This window comes from Taeniopygia guttata, chromosome 15 (genome assembly GCF_048771995.1).
Source record: "Taeniopygia guttata chromosome 15, bTaeGut7.mat, whole genome shotgun sequence".
Lineage (NCBI taxonomy): Eukaryota > Metazoa > Chordata > Aves > Passeriformes > Estrildidae > Taeniopygia > Taeniopygia guttata.
This window is the reverse complement of record NC_133040.1, coordinates 13287229-13307739: the sequence shown is the minus strand read 5'-3', so window position 1 is coordinate 13307739 and position 20511 is coordinate 13287229. Positions and strand designations below refer to the sequence as shown.

General features: G+C 45.8%; 2 protein-coding genes across 17 annotated transcripts in view; one reads left to right on the top strand and one right to left on the bottom strand.

The window, feature by feature from the left end:
* Positions 1 to 5623, top strand: part of RIMBP2 (RIMS binding protein 2) — an 80786-nt gene extending 75163 nt beyond the window's left edge. For 6 of the 15 annotated variants that reach the window (XM_072936229.1, XM_072936228.1, XM_072936227.1 and 3 more), the window contains 4 exons: positions 119 to 222; positions 1124 to 1195; positions 1639 to 1773; positions 4130 to 5623. In XM_072936229.1, the coding sequence (XP_072792330.1) occupies positions 119 to 222; positions 1124 to 1195; positions 1639 to 1773; positions 4130 to 4321 (503 nt within the window). In that variant the 3' untranslated portion in view covers positions 4322 to 5623. Of the gene's footprint in view, positions 1 to 118; positions 223 to 1123; positions 1196 to 1638; positions 1774 to 2343; positions 2391 to 3602 lie in introns of all 15 variants that reach the window. The other 9 variants (XM_072936233.1, XM_072936241.1, XM_072936237.1 and 6 more) reach the window with 5 other exon arrangements.
* A 237-nt stretch (positions 5624 to 5860) lies between these two features.
* PIWIL1 (piwi like RNA-mediated gene silencing 1) lies at positions 5861 to 20145 on the bottom strand. 2 transcript variants are annotated; one of them, XM_041719462.2, is made up of 21 exons: positions 19895 to 20140; positions 19349 to 19417; positions 18560 to 18773; positions 18141 to 18266; positions 17551 to 17765; positions 16358 to 16479; positions 15671 to 15751; positions 14958 to 15155; positions 14497 to 14608; positions 13521 to 13638; positions 12771 to 12888; positions 12506 to 12620; positions 11870 to 12057; positions 11262 to 11334; positions 10734 to 10934; positions 10531 to 10634; positions 9973 to 10043; positions 9294 to 9447; positions 8350 to 8475; positions 7783 to 7930; positions 5861 to 7128 (listed from the first exon to the last, which is right to left on the bottom strand). In XM_041719462.2, the coding sequence occupies exons 2-21, from the start codon at positions 19412 to 19414 to the stop codon at positions 7012 to 7014; spliced, it is 2667 nt and encodes an 888-aa protein (XP_041575396.2). In that variant the 5' UTR covers positions 19415 to 19417; positions 19895 to 20140; the 3' UTR covers positions 5861 to 7011. The 2 variants fall into 2 exon arrangements, with proteins under 2 accessions (XP_041575396.2, XP_072792343.1); XM_072936242.1 differs by having other exon boundaries at positions 10531 to 10934; positions 19895 to 20145.
* Between the last annotated feature and the right edge of the window lie 366 nt (positions 20146 to 20511).

Genomic DNA, 20511 nt, shown 5'->3' with positions numbered 1-20511 from the left:
TGCCTGTAGCAGTAATGCAGTACCAATAACTCCAGTGCCTGTAGCAGTAATGCAGTACCAGTAACCCCCGTGCCTGTAGCAGTAACTCTCTCTCTTGCCTCGTGCCCCGCCGGAGCAGAGCGCGGCCGGCGCGGTGGCCGGCAGCAGCCGCTGACCACCCGGAGGATGGTGGCCCTCTATGACTACGACCCCAGGGAGAGCTCCCCCAACGTGGACGTGGAGGTAGGGGCCGAGCTGAGCTGGGGCTGGGGGTACAGAATCTGGGAGCTCCCTTAGTCATCCTTTAAATGTTGTTTGGTTTTGTTTTTAACTGGTGAATTGTAGAACACTCTGGAATTTTTTAAAGGAGAAAGTGAATTTTGAAATATGTGGGAGTTGGTGCTTTGAAACACAGCCTGGGTTGTTTTCTGTTTCTTATTGAACCAAATATTTTTTTAAATTATGGTGTTTCAAAGTAGTTTGGCCAACAAATCAAATAAATTGTGCTGATGTATTGCAAAGATTTTGTTTGTTCTCTCCCATGACCACAGGAAATTAAACATAATTTAAAGGCCCCGCCCTAATTACATTTAAGCCACAGGCAATTAAAAGAGCCCAGTGCACTGTGTGCTGATCAGAGTGGAGCTGCCCACTGTGAAGGTTTTGCTGAAGAGAATCCAGGACAGCTCCAGTGTAGGAACGTTGTGCCTCAGGAATTGGGCTGGAGGATGTCCAGAGGTGCCTTGCACCCCGAGCAGCTCCCTGAGCTCTTCTGCACCTCACACAGGGCAGAGCTGGGCATGTCCCGCCCCTGAGCTGGTCCCCCTCCACCAGGATGGATTTAGGGGCCCTTTGAAGCTGCAGTTCAGAGCTTCAGAGCTTGTGCAGGTTCTGCAAGGCCTGACTGTGTTGGCTCTTGGTCACGGGGAGCCCTGTGGATGTCCACACACAGCGGGACAGGGGCCAGGCTTAGCAAGCTGAGGAAAAATCCCAAAGGGATAAAACAAGAGGTTTGGCTCTCAAAGATCAGTTTGGTTTCACCAGAGTCTTTAACATGAAGAGTGGGCAGAAATCAGAATGGTTTCCCTATCAATAAAGGCTGATCTTTGCCTAAGAGCTGCCTGTCCCTGCTCCTTCCCCGCAGGCCGAGCTGACGTTCTGCACTGGGGACATCATCACTGTCTTTGGTGAGATCGATGAAGATGGATTTTACTATGTAAGTTGGGTCTGCTGGCTCACCCCTAACTGCTCCCAGCTTCACCAGCTACCAAACACCAGCCTGGGGAGGGGATGTGGAATTGTGTGAGCTCACAGCCTCCCCAGGGACCTGAGATGGGAATTTCCTCTTCCTCGCCAGCTTTGAAATAGGCAAAAAGGGGTGATAAAGTACTGGAATTGTTGATAAAGGGTGATAAAGTACTGGAATCGTCTGCCTGGGAAGGTGGTGGAGTCACCATCCCTGAATGTGTTTCACAAAGGCTGGATGTGGCACTGGGTGCCAGGGTTTAGTTGAGGTGTCAGGGAACAGGTTGGACTCGATGATCTTGAAGGTCTCTTCCAATGCAGTAATTCTGTGATTCTGTGACAAATACGTCCCTGCCCCTTGGGAATAAACGTGGTGAGATGAAAGCCCTTGCTGAGCCTCCCCTCTGCCCACAGGGAGAGCTCAATGGACAGAAGGGGCTGGTTCCTTCCAACTTCCTCGAAGAAGTGCCTGACGATGTTGAAGTCTTTCTCTCCGACGCACCCTCGCGCTACGCCCATGACACGCCCATGAGAGCCAAGGCAAAAAGGGTAAGCAACCCCTAAGAAACACTTGAATTTTCATTTTCCATTTCATTCTGTCTCACGTATAATTTAGACATTACTTTTAACATTACTTTTAAATTCATTTGCCCATTTAAAATTATCTTTCAAATATATAAAATAAAACAGGAGGGAAAATGACTTTAGCCTTCGCTAGCTCATTACATTTGTAATTGGAGAAACTAAATTGGCTGTTTGATTGCAGTCATTACAGTACCGTCCTTCATAACCTGAGCTTAAGCAGCTCTTTCCTGGCCATTTCCCAAAGCTTCTAAATTGCTCTTGCTAAAAAAATTCTTGTGCAAAACAGACTGGTACCAGCGTTCCTCTAAATACAAACTGTAACTGCAGCTGATGGACTGACGGTGGTCGTCTCTTAATCCTTACAACTTCCTGTTCCAACTGGCAATAATTAATTGCTCAGAGACTTCTCTTTCATGAAAGAATTAACCATGTTTAGAGTATCTCATTTTTGGTTTTGTTTCATCACTGCAATACTTTTATATATTATATATTTTATATATATTTTTATTTCTTTGCTCATCTGCTTGGAAACAGAAGAAGAGTGTTCATTTCACACCTTAATAAGGCAATGTAGCCTTCACGTAAGTGAGCAACTGAAGATACCAATAGAGATTTCAATTAAAGCTACCTGGCTATCTAATGCAAGTCTTGAAACTTAATTGTGGGGGAAGAGAAAAGAAATATGTCTCCAAACCCCTTGGCCACAAAGAACAGGCTGAATGCCTTTGCTGTACCTAGTCAAGGCCACTCCTTTCTTGGGAGACAAATCCTTTAAAACAGGAACCCTCTGAAATCGATGGGCCCTCCCTTTCCCAAGGTCAGCGTTTGGAACATATTTCTTCCCGAGCTCAGTGTTTATGTTTACATAGAGAGGAGAGTTTGATGTCTAACTGCCCTCCAACCAAAGCTGCATATTGCATTGCTAGCCAAGCTGGGATGTAAAAATTCCAAGCTCCTGTGTCACGAGAAAAGCACAACAGCTGCAGCCCTGCAGAGCCAGCGTGAGGCTGGCACGGACGGTAGCTCACACGGGGATAGTTGGTTCTGAAACTCACTGCACTCAAACTCACTGCTTAAATTGTCTGCCTTAAAGCGGGTTTTCCACAATCGATTATTCCCCAGTTTGCCTAAGACCAACTATTCAACACTTCTGAATAAAATCCCTCCTGTGGTACAATTTACTCGGATTTTCCTAGCGAGTGTACGTTTGCAATATTAGCAACTGTTTGGTTTACCAATGCAATAAGAGTCTCGACCTGAAACATGCAGCTCACTGAATGAATGCATTAGACTCGATATCTGGTATCTTCAGGTGTACGTTGGGGTGCTTTACCAAGTTGTTTTGGTTTGGTTTTCTTTTTTTTTTTTTCATTAGAATTAGACCTTGATTTAAAATCAAAGTAGGCTTGAAGCCCCTTTGCTTAACTCACTGTTGCACAACAGGCCAGTAAATTGCTGATGTTTTAACTTGAACTACAAGCTAGCAGGCCTCCCTAAAGCATGGATTCTACTATGAAAATATCATCTTAATTGATAGCAACCATTTTGCCAGCTGGGCACTGTAGTTAGTCTAGGCTGAGTATTTGTAATTTTAGCATTTTCATCCAAGTGCTTTTAATGACTAAAAAAAAAAAAAAAAGCTGTTCAAAATATTTAGGAATGCTGTCATCTAACAACCTCATAGCTGCAGCAAACACATCAAGCACTCAGGGCCTTTAAGCTTTCTTTGATTGCAATTAAGGTTCATTTTAGCTTTTTCTTTTTCTTTTTTTTTTTTTTTTTTTTTAAGCCAGTGTGCCATCTTCTCTAATCTGTACATAAAGTTTGCTAGCCCATTTTAAAGAAAAGGCATTTAAAGGACATTAAAAAGTAAGTGATCATGTAGCATTTTAAGTAATTTATTCTGAAAAGAGTTTGGCTTCTATAGATTGCTAATCTGTAGTAATTAACATATTTATTTTTCTTAAATCTATAGCTGAACGTATCCCTCTCCATTTTAGTACTATTAGTACTGAAATGAAAAACCAAAGCCAGTTTTTTGGCTTTTGTGGCCAGAATTCTGGCAAAGCAAGTGTATCCAACTTTTCCTTTAAAAAGGTATAACCAAACTGGGCTTTATTGGTGGGTTTTCTATTTCTATTTTTTTTCTCTAAATGGATGTATTTTCCATAAGCCCACGCAGTACTTTAAGCCAGAGAGAAGTAAGAAACCAGCCCTTTTGTTTAAGTGGGTAATGGGAGAGGTGATGTTGCCAAGTTTCTTGCTGCTGATGGCTTTGAAGCGTTCAAAGATTGAATAAATGATAACAATGTACCAATAGGTTCCTCCTGAGAATACAGGTACACCCCGGAGAGCTCCATCCCCCACAGTCCATCTCCATTCTGGGTCACCTCCGTCACCGGTGATGGGCTCTGGTAGTCCCGGGAGAGGCAGGGATATGGCCTCGAAAAAGAAAAAGGGGCTGCTTTCCAAAGGCAAGAAACTGCTGAAAAGGCTTGGTGCAGTGAAATGAGTCATGTGCTCCTGGACAACTTGTAAAGCTTCCAGTCTGTGTACTTTTTTTTTTTTTTAAGTCAAAACTAGGGCTTTCATGACTATGCAGTACTTTACCAGACCTTTGCATTTTTGACATCAATAGAATCATGCCAATTGCTTAATCAAAACAGTGAGGAAAAAAGGGAAATGGATTTATTGTTGCAAAAACATTTTTTAAAAATTAAAAAAAAAAAAAAAAAGTTGTGGGATTAAGACCAGAAGAACATGGTTTTATTTGAAGTCACCTCAACACCTACAACTCCATTGGAAAAATCTCAGCCTTTAGCCTCCTTTAACCATGAGTGAGGGGAGAAAACTGTCCTCACTGATTGCTAGTTCAGAGAGATCACCCCACTGTATCCAGTCATTAACAGAAATGGTCTTGAAACTCCTAGTTAAATCAGCCTTGATGTTTGCCTTATTAATGCACAATGATTTGTACTGTCTAATAAATATGCAGCGTATCCTTTGTATGTACTGTGTATTCAGCTGTCTCCATCCTCCCTCCACCACGGAATTCCAGATAATGCTGTTACTGCCCCCATCCATGTCTGACAGCTCCTGGGAGAGTGGAAGTGCTGTGCTAAACGCTTTTCAGTTTTTGCCACCCCAGTAAAAACCAAAGCCTTGTCCTGGTCTGTCATTCTCACTCCACCGGACCCAGGCAGGGTAAGTTCCGCAGACCCTCACCCCTTTCAGCCCTCCAGCCTCCAGTTTTGGGGCTCCCTGTCCTAAGCCACTGGGAAAACCAACTCCACAACCCCTTTCCACTCCCCCGTGTTTCCCTGGGGAGGTTCAGCCCTAGGTTAAAAGGCATTTTCACACTGCTGCTGTCAGGTTGAGGCTAAAGTCCATCCACAGTGCAAGGACAAACTGGGTCACAGCCACAGCCCACCCAGGGCTGCTGCAGGCTCCAATCAAATCAGAATTCAACATTGGCATATCACAAAAAATAATCCCACACACCGATGGCAGTCATTGGCTGTTACTATTTTGTAATTCTTGTCCATTTGTAAATTGTTTTTACTGTTTATACATACTTTTCAGACTGCCTTTCTTTTTGTAATTTATGGAAGGTTTATAAATGAATGATCAAAGCTTCCCCATTGTGTCTTCAGATAACAATGTAAATTACTGTAAAATACCGTGTGCTAGATTATAACATTTAATTAAAGAAAATAACTGGCCTACAGTTGTGGTAAAGTACTGTGTGGGTGTGTGCATGTGTACAATTGTTGTGTATTATATTTTATATAAATAAATAATTTGATATTTTGTAGACTGCAGTACGTTTCATAAATCCACTGTGTCCTCTGCTGGCTTCTCGTGTCAGCCTCTTTTCAGACCTGTCAGTGGCCTCTGAAGCTTACTGCAGAATAAAGAAAGGCTCCTCTAGCTGCAAGAGCGCAGGAGCTTCCCAGAGCTAAAAAAGGGTTGCAAAGTTACTCCAGCAATTGTCCCATCTGTGCCCAAAGCCCCGTGGGGAAGTACAAAATACACAGAACGGGCTCAGATGGGCAAGGATTACAGCAACAACTTTATTTAAATCTCACAGAGAAAAACAACAAGGTTCACAACAAGGTGGTTAAGGAAACCAGCACTAATCTGAATCTCTCCACGTGAAGTAGTAGCAATAGTTTCACAAAATGGGCTGCACAACAGTGACCAGTGAAAAGCTCAGACATGAACAAACCAGGGCTGGTTCCCACTGCTTGGAAGTACAAAACCAAAGCCCCAGCCTGGCAGTGCACTGTTCTCCTCGGTGCAAATGGCATTTCTCAGTGGAGAAGCCTGTGTAAAGCAGCACCAGCCCAGCAGCTCAGCTCCCCCCAGGGCTGAACCAGCTCCCCCCAGGGCTGGAGGTGCAGCTGTCTCAATCCTCTCCTCCAGCTGGCAGTGACCCTGGAGGTACAGACACAGCACAGCACAGCACAGCCCCAGGACAGTCCCTGTGCCCAGGGTGCTCCAGGCTCAGCCCCAGCCCTCACTGCTGTGCCCCAGGGGTGCAGCTGGCACAGCCAGGGGTGCAGCTGGCACACACAGAGCTGCCCCAGCCCTGCGCTCCCCTCTGCAGCACCAGCCTTTGTGCTTGGTTTGCAAATCCCTCACAAGGAACTTTAAAACCCCTCCAGGGTTCTGCATCGCTGTACAGCCTTCAAACAAAGCCCTGGTAAGCAAGAGCATCTGGTCACCTCCTCTTACGGTATGACACAGCTCAGGAGGCAAATTTGGCCCTCATTTTAACCAAGAAAACAAGGAATCAACAATATTGAAGCACTTTGAAAATTAGAAGGGTAAATACTAGCTGGAAGAGTTTGGATTCTGTTCTGCATAACTCTTTTATCTCCCATGCAAGAAATAATTCTGTGTAAGACTTCTCAAAATGTAAATAAGAACAACCAATAAACTGTTGGGAAGAACAGAGAAAAACTTAACTAAATAAGTATCAAAAATCATAACAATTTGTGTAGTTATTCTAGCAAGCAGACACCTGTTCAAAATGAAATCTCAAGCTTTTCCTTGGTACAATGAAAATAAAATAATTTCCACAACTGCAGACATCCTGTGCATGTCTCTCATGAAAAACCAAAACTAAACCAAAAGCCCAGACAATTCTACCTTCCCTAGAGAGGAACTACTCTCTTCTGTTTGGCTGGTAACTCAGCTTCAAAGGTAGTACAGTCTGTCTGAAAGCACCATGTTCGGCTCTCTGTGAATACTCTGACCCACAAAGAAAGCCAATTTATGAGCGTACTGGCAAGGAGCAGGTACTCTGATAATACCCTGTAGAAAGGGGGAAAAAGAAAAAAAGGCAATTATTTCAGGTAATTGAAATAAGCATGCAGGCACTGTAACAAAGACCCCTGGACCTCCAAAGTCTGCATACTTGTAAAATCTGTATTCCCTGTTGTTTATGCTGATTCGTGAAAATAACTTTACGTACACCCAACACAACAGAAGAAGAGATGCAAAAAACCCCAAACTTCCCAAGCCCAGTGCCCTCCTGACACCTCTGACACAGGTTTCTGTTCAGGGCTGCCTTGCAGAGGGTGGGACAGTCGTGTCTCTGTTCCTGGCTGCTAGAGACACGGCTGAAGCACACCTCAGCTGGCTGTGCTGAGCTGGCCGTGCAGCAGCGGCCTCGAGGCAGCCACACAGCTCCACCTGCACACACAGGAGTGGATGCTTCTGCAGGTAGCAAATGCCTTCCATTCTGCTTCTGACACAGAATTTGGGAACAATACTCACAAGAGGTGTATGCTAGGGAGAATACAGGCTGCTGTAATCTTCAGAGAGATGAGGTAACTATAAACCATGCACTCCTCAGAACGCTCTAGGTGCCAAGGCATCCTTGCAGGCTTTCTGGAGCCGCAGGTGTTCCCAGGCCACCTGCCCTGCCCTCCTGCAGGCTGTGCCTGCCCCAGCAGGAACACTCACCGACCAGTTGTAGTACATGTGGCACAGCTTGTAGGTGAGGCGCTGCATGTGGTCGGGTTTCAGCTGGCTGGTGTCGTACACCACGTTGTAATGGGTCGGTGCAACGCAGCCGCTCTTCACCGTCTGGCTCACGATGAAGAAATCGTACCTGCCCAGGGAAGCACAGCACTGTCACAGCAGGGGCTGTTCTCGGGAAAAGGCAGCTCCCCAGGTGTTTGCCTTGTTCTCTGAGTCACCTATGCTTACTGAGTAAACCCCAGGAGGATGCCTAGGCTCTGGCCACAAAAGCTTCCTCTGTGTCTGAGAGGAAGGAGACCTGGAGGAACATAATCTTATTCCATGGACCAGGTCTTGAGACCAGAACAACCTTAACTATTTGTTCTGTCTCATTTTCCTCCTGATAACCACCCTGCATGTGCACGTAGCTTACACTGCTCATTTTCTCCCTGAGCCACAGAAGTGTGGGAAGTATTTTCACCCTTGGTCCTACAGTCCATGCACTGTGGGATGTATTTCCCTTGTGACCAGGCTGCTGGCAGCAGCAGTGTCACCTCTGCAGGAACTCACCACTCTGGTCTGGTCACCACCGTATCAACAACAGTCCCAGGGGGTGGGTTTCTGAGTCCTCCACCAATCTCTGCAAAGAACCTGGCACCCACTCGTTTCTTCACCACAATCACAGTGAGTTTCGGGCTAAAAGAAAGGAAAAGGGAAAAACCAATACTCTCCTAGAAAACTGCACTAGTAGTATTTCAGGAGCAGATCTGCTGGAGCTCCAGGGCATTCATTTCACATGCAAGTCTTTACTGATTCAAACTAAACAAGACATCGTTCACAACTTTAGATTTTTTTAGTTAAGGTACAACATTCACACTGTTTTTCACCAATCCAACTTTCCTTTAACTTCACGGAGAAGAAAATGGATCAAAAAGGGATCTTCTAAATAAAAACTGGATTTCTATTCTCTGTCCCATTGTTTCCTTATAAAACACTGTGTCTTAACAGTATTTTTGGTAAAGCCATTAACAAAGCTAAACAGAAGAATTGAGCATTTCAATACTCTGCTTGCCTGCAGTGTAAGGAAATATTTTTATTTTTCAGAGCAGATTAAGTCACTGCAGTTGATAAGTTTCAAAGCAGAAAGTTGAAAATGTAAGTGATTGGACAACTTCCTTCAAGAGGTGGTAAGGAAAAAAATGGCCTTAGCAGACACACAACAATCAGGCTGTGACCAGCCAGTGGAGCAAAAGTAAATTATCACATCCACCAAGAATGCCCAAAGAGTGGATGTGCCCACATGTGTGTGTCAGTCATGTGGTGCATGTACTAAGAATTTTCCTATTATATTACAAGTCAAGTATCTGAATAATCATCAGAAAAGCAGCTATCTGAGCTCAGGTCAGAAAATCAGCTCAGATGGAAAGACAAGTCTTCATCCATAGTCTCATTTTGTATCCCAAAGATTATTTCTCTGGCAGTGTAAAGAACAGGGTTGGTAGAAAGCGACTTACCTGTAGTCAGTACCAATACTCTTCAAGCAATCCAGAAATTGAGGCACTTCATAATTAACCAAAGTGTTGAGCTGTCCATCTCCAACACCATCACGATACACAAAAATACGAGAGGGCAAGCACTTATTCCATTTAGCCCAGTTCCTCAGAGCAGCTTAAAAAAATAAGAGAAAAAGCCATTAATTGTAATGACAATTCATTCCAAAACAAGAATGAGTTTTTATTCCTAGAAAAACAGCAGTAATTTGGAAAACCAAGGTCCTCAATCCTACACTAAGCCAGTGAAATGGGTCAGCATCATGCAACACAAACATACCTGCAAGGAAGAGCTCTGGTTTGCCTGTGCACCCAAAACCAGAAATGACCCAAGGACACACCTGCTCTGCTGGCCTCTCTCATAGCAGGAGCTGTCCTCTTTAAAATCACACTCCCTTAAAGCATTCTTGGAAGGGCACTGCTCAGTAGTTTTTAATTATTGCAAAGGAATGTGGGAATCAGTGAAAGATTTAACAAGATGCTATTATTTTCAGCAGTATTTACAACAGAATGTTTAATCTGTTGTTATCCAAGTGCTGGCTGGTAAAGCCTCCTCCCAGGGCAGCAGGAGAGGAAGGTTTTGAGGAAGCTGAATTGTCAGTTCTTAGATCTGGCTCCACAAAAGCAGAACTCCTTTCCTTACTTTGCAAGCAGGTTTTGAGTCCATCCACAAGTTCCTGCCCACGACTTTGAACAACGCAGCGGGAGAACCACCTGTGAAGAACAAAATGAAAGAGGCCTTCAAAGCATTTCCCAGGCTTACTGCAATGAAGTTATTTTTAAAATGCCCACGACCACTTAGTCTTTAGGGGTGTTGTGGGTCAGTGCAGCCAAGGAAGAGCTGGAGTTCTACGAGAATATTCCCCCTGTGGTAGAAGTGCCGTAGCACAACTTAAAATTCTTCTCAACCAAGAACAGCCTTTCACACTAGTCAAAAGGGGAAAGACCCTGTCACCCTGACGCTCTCTATTCATCCCAGCTGTGTCTCCACCACTTGACCCCTCTCTCAAGCAATGTGGGACAAGGCCACTCCTTCAAGGGATGCAGTGGGAAAAATTCACAACACATTTCATATTATCCATTACAGCAAACTAATTTTGAATTTTCTTGATGGATCACCATATGGAAGCTGTTTTTCAGTCCAAGGAAAGGTTATTTTTAGTGTTTTGGGGTTTTTTTACCTCTGGCACTCAGATCTTACCGGGTGACTGTTTGATTCAGGCTGGAGACAAAGCCCGCAACCGACTGCTTCCCGGAGAGGGTGTCATGGTAACAATCAATGCCCACAATCATCACCTGCTTCAGCTGCAAGGCAAGCACACACAGGCACCGTGCTGTATACAGGCCTTGCTTTTTAAAGAAAGCCTTATAAACAGGAGTTACCCTTTGTAAGCAAGTACTTACGGGGATCTCAACACTCCAGAGTTCTCCACCCATTTTACAGTTCATTTGCAAGGCAATTTTTGTTGCTACCGTCATGATAGTCTGGGGTTTGCTCAAAGTGCGAGCCAGCACACACTGGCTGGGGATGGGACAGTCTGTACACAGGTATTTCTTGATGGCATCATATTTATCCTTCCGGGAACTAGACAAGATACAAACTACCTTTGAAGAAAAAAGAATCTTTGTAAGAAGCTGCATTCTCAGAGTTATACAGCACTTAAAGAGTTCTTTAGGAAAAACTTCTTGTGCTCAAGGGAAATATTCCCATGTTCACAGTGAAAGAAAGAACTGCAAAGTGTCAGTGTCTGTACTTCAGAGCCAAAGGCTCTTATCCAGAGGGATACCCAGGTCAGTGTTGGGTTTGCACAGGAGGATGAGCAGGTACGTAGTGGATTCTCAGGAACCCAGAGCTGCATTTCTGAGAGCAAATCCCACTAACACCAGTTACAGAGATCAACAAGATTTGAAATTATGGATTCAAATACATACTATGTTTATGTCAGGGGTAACCCTTTGCTGTAAAACCCTTAAATATGCTTCTGTTCTGTCATCTACTTCAATCCTGAAAAGAGAGAAAATGCTTACAGAAAAAGAACAACTAACAGCTATTGAAACTTGAGCAAAAGCATAAAAGCTCACTACGCATCAATAGTGTATGAAATGCCACATTTGCAGCTATTAACAAACCACTTTGACACATCTACAGATTAAAAGGAATCACCTCCAAACTCAGGCTTCCAAACACAACAAAACTCAAAATTAAAGGCAAGTATGGGTACTCAAGAGAGGATATTTGCAAGGAGAACAGATCAGAATCAGAGTACATCCTAAGTCAGCAGAAAATACTCCTTAGAGAAGGGTTTGCTCAGTGACTGTCTGTCTGATACTTCTTAGTTTTGGCATATGAAAAGCTTTCAGAAATAAAAGTATGAGTAAGGAAATTCAATCACAAGAGAAAACTGAACAATTGCATACTGAAAGCAACTTTGCTTTATTAAAAGTCTCCCAGACAGCGGCTGTGTGACGCACTACAGCCTCCCCTCACGGAACAGCCTAACACGGCGGCGATTTCTGCTCAGCTTAGGAAGGACACTCACATGCTTGGCCTGTTCATGTGGATGCCCATGGACGGCGTGACCTTGAAGAGGCTCTGCAGCAGGGTGATGGCCACGTCGTAGTTGCGGCGGGTGTAGATGAGCAGCCAGGTGTCCATGGGCACCGGGCGGATCAGCGGCAGGCCGCGCGTCTCCTTGGTCCAGTCGGCGACATGAGGGTTGTAACCGAACTGCAGAGCAAAGAGCTGAGTGTGACAACAGCCGCTGACTTCATTCACACCCCCACTGCACATACGGGTCACCTCCCTGTGGCTGCGCACACACTGCCTCTGCTCCAGCTACCCAACTGAAAGAACTCGGGGCTTTTCACCCAAAGCCTCGGTACCTTTTTGTAGATGGAAACGAATGATAAACACCTCTGCTCTCCTAGACTGTGTACCTGACCCGGACTGCTCTGCAAGGACAACCCTACTGTGACAGAGTGCTTTCAAGGGTTTCTAATCACACCTTGGGAACAACTTAACAGGTTTGCAAGTCTCCTGCTTGGACAAAGACTTGTGCGTAACATTTTCACTCTTTATCCTTCACTTATAAACCAAAAAGTACTATTTCCTTCCTTAAGAACTGGTTTCATCAGTGAGGCACCCAGAAGATTTTAGAACTTGATTTATTATTTACCATGGCTCCTGACTGAAAGATCTTTTCTCCTTGAACAACTCTTCCTGTGAAGGACACCGATTTATAATCGAAGCTTAAACCCCAGTTTCGGAGCTCCTTCTGAACATTGTCATCTCTGTTTAAAAACAAGATTTGAATTAAAAACGTGTGAAATTTGTTCCTGCTGGCTTTTTTAACACTAGTAAGATTTCAGAAGTTTCACTGTGAGCAGTTTGTTATACACATCTTTCATGGGACAGAAACAGAGGACATGAAGGTGTCATACTTTTGGATGTAGCCCAGAAATCTCCCAAGCTCACGCTGCCTCTGCTCAGGTGGCAGCCGCGTGTGGATGGCCAAGTCTTTCATCATATTGAAATCGCTGCGCATCTTGTCCGTCAGTCCTGCCAACAGCAAAGCCTTTTCTGAGTCCAACTAAAGATGAAGGACTATGAAAATTAAACTTGCAGCTCATGCAGATTAGTGATTCATGTCCTGCAGACACAGGAAGTGGCAGCAGCAGTAGCCAAAGTTTTCAGTTGCTAACTGTACATACATCCCCATTGGCATAGAAAAAAAATCCTGGATTTTTGCACTTGAGAGGAAACCACACAAGGCATTGCAGCTCTTCAGTTCCATTTTCAAATCAAAGCAAACAGTGCCAAGATGTTCAGGTACTGCTAGTGCAAAGTGAGTATCTCAGAGCAAAACAGATATTTATGTATCTTATGAAATTATCATCAATTTCTAGTAAATTGCTCTGTTTCAACAGAAGTTCTACCACCAAAACTCTCTACAAGTTATCAGAGTGCTGATGTTGAACACCATGGCTAAACACTGTGCCACAACAAACCCCATCGAACTTTCCAGTCCCATTTATATATCAAATCTTTTAGCTACAAAATGTGTTTCTGAACTCACATTTATACAAACAAAACAGTTTTCCCCAACTCTGCAGAAAACTGCTGTCAGAATATCTCTTTCAGCAGGCATTATGGTTTGATAGATGCTTCAATATGGAAAAATACTACAGTACCTGTTAGGGAGCAGAGCTCTGGAATCAGAGCCACAGATCCTTGTATGTTCCCGCTCTTCCTCTTCATCTTACTCATCAGGACAGGCTGCATCAAATCACTAATTTCTATGTTATATTGCTGTATCAGAAATACAGACTGCATGTTAATTTACTCAGAACAAACAAGTTACTAATAACAAACATTATTATTTCTGAATAATAATGCTCACTTTAGAAAACAAGCATTGTTCCTAAAACAAACAAAACCAAAAGCAACTAGCAACCTTTTTCAATTAGCACATATCAGAAGAACTGGTTTCGTCAGAAAAGGCAAAGCAGGGAAGCACTATTCTCTTAACTGATGCCATCAAACTACTGATGTGTAAGAGACAACAGAAATGAAGCCTGTGCCTTGCTTGAGGCAGTGTCATCTGGGATGTCTAACTCAATATTGGGATGCTCCTTCCAGTTCAGCAATGGACAAAGTTCCTGCCCTACAGAGCAATTCAATTTAAGAAATCACAAGAATCAAACAAGATTGCCAAGTGAAGTTTCTGACATTTAACCTTAACCTCCATCCAGCTCCTGTTGAGGCTGGTATGCATGCAGAGCTGACAATCACAGTGGGAGGCCTCAGTGGTCACACTCAATGCAGAGGTGCTCTGGCTCTCCCAGCCTCAGTTCTGCACGCTGTGACAATGTACCTGTATTCCTCCCACTACCTGTTCCTGCTCCCCCTTCCCAAAGCTCCTTTTGAGCTTTCCCAAGAGCTCCTTGCTCATCCATCCATGCAGCCCCCCTGGCCTACCTGCTGGGATGGGCTACTCCCTGGGATGGGCTACTCCCACCAAACTGTGCTGTGCAGCTTAGTTACTGATCTCAGATTAAGTTTTGTTAAAAATACTATGAACTCCAAATCCATGCATCCTAAGTAAACCTGTAACAATGATTGCACATTCCAAGTTAAACCATAAAACACACAGTTAAATTTTCATACCTTTTTGTAGTAGTCCACAAAGCTCATCTCAGAACCATCTGATTTTCTAAAGGTACTCTTTGGATTGCTATCCCAGTTGATGTCATCGATTCTGTACGTTCTGTTATTGTACCTACATAAATGTTTCATCACTTTTTGTTTAAATCTTAACACAAATAAAAAAGAAATTTACTGGGATGACAAAGTTACTGTCAGTACTCATGCAAGCTGGAAGCTTTGCTCCTTTCAGAAGTACTAACTTTAAATTTTCAATTGTAATAGGCTCTCAATTCTACCACAAGCTGAACTGTAATAAAATCAAAGAAAACCAATGTGTACTTCCTGCTTTTGCAACTGCTGTCACCTTGATCAGTTTGCTAGCTTGACAATGACAGCATTTTCAGCCTTTCTGATCCTTTACTGCCTACTTCAGGACATGGTGTATAAAGAGCTCTCCAAGACAACAAGAGTCCAAGACTTACTTTGTGAGAACAATTAAACCGATCAGCTCTTTAGCACAGGCGTCTCTGAATCTCTCCTCTCCAACCTGGGAGTGAAGGCTGTGCATAGTGTCCAGCACTGTCTCCCCACGGAGAACCTTATGGCACACGTCTGCACACAGCATGATGTTCTCCTCATACTGCAGGATGGAACTGGTGAAGCCCAGCCACACCATCAGCCTGGCAAAAGAGAACACACCGAATCTTAGTGTGCTTTAGAGCATCTTTATTCTCACCCCCTATTCCTGCCCACTTTCACAGACACCACAGAGCAGTGATGGCACAATGAAGCCATTAGCCAAACATAAACAAGCTCTTGAAGGTTAACAAAATCAAAAATATTTTACAGGTCAGGTCTTGAGTCAGGTAAGAAATCCATTTCATGCTATTAAGGATGTCACAGACGAAGTTTGTATTCAGGACACTTTCAGAAGAATCAGAGCAGCAGTTTATCCAGCAGGACACTGCCCAGCTCCTTCCCTCAGCCAGGCTGTACAGATCAGATTAACGGCAGGGAGTGCAGCCCAGCCACACGATGGGCCCCAGCAAACTCAGGCCTACCACCTTGTACAGCGGGCCCAGGGCAGCCAGGGGCACCTGGCACCCTGCAGGGTCCTGCAGGGAACAAGGACAGCCTGACAGCCTGACAGCCAGCAGCCCCTCCCCACGCCCCTCTGAAAGGCTTCCTGCCTAACCTGTGGTTAGGGATGCTGACTGGATCACTGGGGTTGTAATAATTACGTCCAATCTGCTGCAAATTCAGCATCTTCAAAAGCCTAAAAATAGAAAAATGGATGTTGTTTAGCATTACTACTATTGTTATCATCATCACATCATTCATGGTCCAATCCCTATGCACAAACTCATTGTTCATCTGGCTATATAAAATACGAACTTCCCATTGAACTCAATTTATAAAGGTCATGGACACTAATTAACAATTATCAGGTGAGAAGTCCACATCCAACTCCACCCTTCACCAAGCAGCTGAAGGTAGCAGCCCAAAGAGGCTACGTCTCAGGTGAAGCACACAGGCCAGGTACCAAGGTTCAGAGGAAAGACTACAGTCCCAAAGAAGGAAAAGGCCAGCTCAATGTCCTGCTCTGTTATTTGCTTTGAGGCAAACCCACACACAGAGGAGGGGAGGGTGTTGTAACTGTCTACAGCAGCATGAACTGCTTTCACACTGACATGGCCCACAAATACAACTGCACATTACAGTATTGCCAGATGTGGTTGGCACCACAGTAACAGTAGCCAGAAAGGCTTAAAAATGTACATTTATAATACTTATTTGTTGTAGCCTATTCCCCAGAATGGAAAAACTTACTTCAGATACTTTTAGAGTAACTTCTTATAAAAACATAACTTGTACAGCAAACCTTCTAAAAATGATGTTGTAAAACTGCAGGCAAGTAGGTGAAGTGGGTGGCAACTCATTAGTGAGTGTGACTGTTATCTTCACATCCTCCCCGTTTCGAGTCCTACTGAACAGCTCAGTAACCTGAGAAAGCAAAATGAGGTTAACACAACCACAGCAAACGGGGCTGTCTCTGCATTGTGCTCCAATAATATCAAACTGGACTTTGCCATTTTTCCTCTAAGCAATAATTCAAGACAAACTGAAATGTGGATTCCATCTCCCACTAGGACTGTAAACCACAACCTGCAAGACTCTGCTCATCAGGGTGAAGACAACTCTGGGACTAGCCCCAGAGCAGCTGAACTCGAGGTCAGGGACATCACTTATCTATTACCATGACAGGAAAAAGACTCAGCTTGAGGAAATAAACTTAATATATTGCCAACTAATATATATTTATTTACTGATTCAGATACTGGGAAGCAAAAAGATGAAGATTAGCACACACAGTGAAAATTTCTTCCCTGCTCCCTCTTCCAAACTCGGCTTCATTCCAGACTCCTCTGGCCCCTCTCTGAACAGCACTGGTTGCACCCAGTCCCTGCAGTGAAGCAAGAAGTGGCACAAGACACAGAGGGCAGGGATTACCATCAGTAGAGAGGTATTTTCCTCTTACCCTCTTTGTGCTCCTTTCTTCTCAGATTTTTCTTTGCTCTGCAATTTTCCCCGGCTTTTTAAATACACAGGGGTGCCAAGAACTTTGCTGATGGGCTCAGCTTTAGCCTGTGATGGGTCCATTCTGAAGAGGGCTGGCAATGACTGTGTGCAACATGGGCTCCTTCCTGTAGGAGCACCCTGACTCCTCCAGCTACCAAAACCTTGCCACATACACCCAACTCATCCACCCTTTCATTTATGTGGGGTGTTAAAATACAGAAGGCATGAAAAGATGTAAGTACACAGGAAACTAAAGGAGAAACACTGTCTGTACTATCACTTCTGTGCAGAAGGTGATTCTAGCCTGCAGGAATTAAGCATTAGAACCAGAAGTTTATTACCAAATTTCTCTGCACAAATTAGCTTATACTGATATATTCAATCCAACTAAACACTGCTTGTGGGACATCGATGCCCTAACTTCACCTAGATAGCAAGAAGCAGGAATAAAATGCAAGTCATGATAAGAACTGAAGCGGCATTCTGGTGTCACACCTTTTTCTCGAGTTTCTTTGGCAGGAACAGTATTGACCCATCGAAGGCGTGGGTCTTGCCAATGGTGTCCTCGTGCTGGAGGAGCAGAGCCGAGCGCAGGCGCCGCGCCTCCATCTCGGGGCTGTAGCCAACGTGGTACTGGTACAGAGCCCACTGCGGGCGCGACGTCAGCTGGAAGTGGTTGGTGGTCAGCTTGATCGCTTTTCCTGAAAAGCCTGAAACAGCGACAGCAAACGTGGTACAGTTACACACTGCTGCACTTCACAGTCATTCCAGAGCGCTGAGACACCTTCTTTAAGCTACGGCAGCCAGACAAAGATTAGAGGTCAGCCGTGCTCCTCATCTCTTCTAACCCTGCTTGCTGTTATCAGACACTCATCTGCCCTCTGGAGCTTTCTGTAAAGCCTTCAGCTGCCAGGACAACTCTCCATGTTCCTCTTCAGATACCAGTAACAACTTCTTATCTTTTTCTAACACACTCCAAAGATTTTTTTTTTACTTGGCTCTTTATTGCTGCTCTTACTTTCCTTTAGAGGAAAGTATCTTTCATTTCAAATTGCTCATATGTCTGGAGTCTAATTCAAACATACCAGTTTTGGATTCTTGCACGTGCACCATGGCTTGCCGAGTGTTTACCCCAAGGTCTTGGAAATCTCTGCGACGTCCACCCCTATCTCCTAAAGACAAATCCTGGAGTCCTGAGGAAACCTGTAACCCTATTGTTTACAATTCAAGAATCACAATCAAATAATAAATAACATATATACTATCATATATTAACAAATAAAAATATGTAATGCAATTAAATCTTGAAAGGCATTAAGACAAATTTAAGAGTAACCACAAAATGTTAAGTTTCAGCTTTTGCTATGAAGCACACATCTTCTAAATCTTAGTAACAAATCTCATTTAGAAAAGTAAAAAAGACAAACACAGTCTATAGGATGCCTTAGTTGTACTCTCTTCAAAAGGTGCTCTTGTGGAGGCTGGATTTCCCAGCCCTTCTGACCTTCTGGCCGCCTCTCCTGCGGGGGGTTCTCAGGGCCACGCGGGCGCCCGTGGCCCCCGGGCTCTTGTGCCGGTGCTGGAAGGACATGGAGCTGCTGCGGCTGCTGGAGCTGCTGCGGCTGCTGGAGCTGCTGGAGCTGCTGCGGCTGCCGGAGCTGCTGCGGCTGCCACCGGCCGCGCAGCGGGCCGGGCACGTCCTGCTGCCCCTGCCACTGCTGCAAACAAACAGCCACTTCAGCAGAGCGCTCGCCAGAGAGAAAAGCCACCCCCTCCAGTGCAGAGCTGCGCACCTTTCAACCCGCTTCTTCCCATGCTAAGTAGCAGAGTTACTATTCTACACCTCAAACTACAAATAACTGGAGCGAAATTGTTAAAGTTATTATTCATTTAACTAATAGCTAATGCAAATCCCCTCTTTCCAAGCTCTAATTAAAACTTATGGACTTCTCATTTTCTACAGTCCCTCTGATACCTCAAGTAACTGACCAGCTATTCTGTAAAAATGCCTTTTGTAATTTTAGTGTCTAGTGAATAAGTAACATTAAAAAGTGTCATGGCTGGAAAAACAGCAACATTAAGCCACAAGCAATCTCACAATTCAGAGTTTCATGTTACTCGAAACTTAGTAAAATGCCCTTAATAAAACAGAACTATAGTAACTGTACACCCAGCAGAATATATGCATACTCACATAAAACATATAACACATCTGCCTGCTATTCAAATAGGAAGTAGGTGACGCATGAATCTCAAATCCTGCTTGCACTCATTAAGAAGAAAACCAACTTACAGGTGCATCTCCTGCAGCAGGTGTCTGTCTGGGAGGTCTTCCTCTGGCTCTGGCTCGTCCAGTCATGTTCTAAAACAAGGAACCTACAGCATCAGCATGCTATCTTCTCCTTCCCAGCCTTATCCCAATAAACACTACCAGCAGCACTAGAGGGTTTGCCCTGCTTTAATGTCAACTGGCTCAGCAGAACACAGCCATCCCTGCAGCGTTCGCTGCTCAGGACCTGCACAGTGACAGAGCCAAAAGGGGAGTGTGGGCAAGGCCCTTCAGTCAGGTCTGCAGGGACTGGCACAAAGCCGAAGCTCTTGGGTCAGTCAGAGCGGAGAGCCCGGCAGGACCTGCGGCCTCAGCCCGGCGTAACCCAGGCCCTTCGGGCGGTGCTCTCAGGCTCCCCCGGCGCCTCGGCCCGGTTTGTTACCCTACACCCGGAGCAGGGCTCGGTTCTCGGGACACGTGCCAGCGCTGCGGCCTGCTCACCCACAGCCCCGGCTCGGCCCGGCCCGGCCCGAGCAGTTCCTGCGGCCACAGTCCCCGCCCGAGCCGCACCTGGCCGCGGCCTGCTCTCCGCCTGCGCTGGGCCGCACCGGGACACTGCTGCTACCCGCGGGCAGCCGCCAGCCGCGCTCCCCGATCCGCGCTCCCCGAGCCGCTCTGCCCGCGGCCCGCACGGCTCTGGCCCCGCACGGTTCGGTCCCCGCCGGCCCCGCACGGTTCGGTCCCCGCCGGCCCCGCACGGTTCGGTCCCCGCCGGCCCCGCACGGTTCCGTCCCCGGCGCCGCCGCCGTGCCCTCGGCGCAGCACGCGATGGCGGGGCGAGGCGGGAAGGCGCCCGCTGCGCCGATTGGCTGCCGAGCGCTGCCGGAGGGAGCCGAAGGGAGCCGAGGGCGGTGCTTGCCCCGCCCTCACGGCACCGCCGCTTGCGGCCGTGCCCGCCTCGGGCGGCGGCACCGAACCGGGACAGCGGGGCTGAACCGGGACAACGGGGCTGAACCGGGACAGCGGGGCTGAACCGGGACAGCGGGGCTGAACCGGGATAATGGGGATGAACCGGGACAGCGGGGCTGAACCGGGACAGCGGGGCTGAACCGGGCCGGGCGGGGCTCCCCCGGCCCCGGGGCGCTGTCCCGGGGCTGTCCCGGGGCAGGAGCACGAGGAGAGCGGCG

What these genes read in the sequence shown, in the direction of transcription:
- PIWIL1 (XM_072936242.1), bottom strand. Translation starts at nt 19,414, where the DNA reads ATGACTGGACGAGCCAGAGCCAGAGGAAGACCTCCCAGACAGACACCT. An exon ending in GTCAGCATCCCTAACCACAG is followed by an intron (nt 15,156 to 15,670) that starts GTTAGGCAGGAA and finishes CTCTTTTGCCAG; the next exon opens with GCTGATGGTGTGGCTGGGCT. An exon ending in TTTCTGGGCTACATCCAAAA is followed by an intron (nt 12,621 to 12,770) that starts GTATGACACCTT and finishes GTTTTTAAACAG; the next exon opens with AGATGACAATGTTCAGAAGG.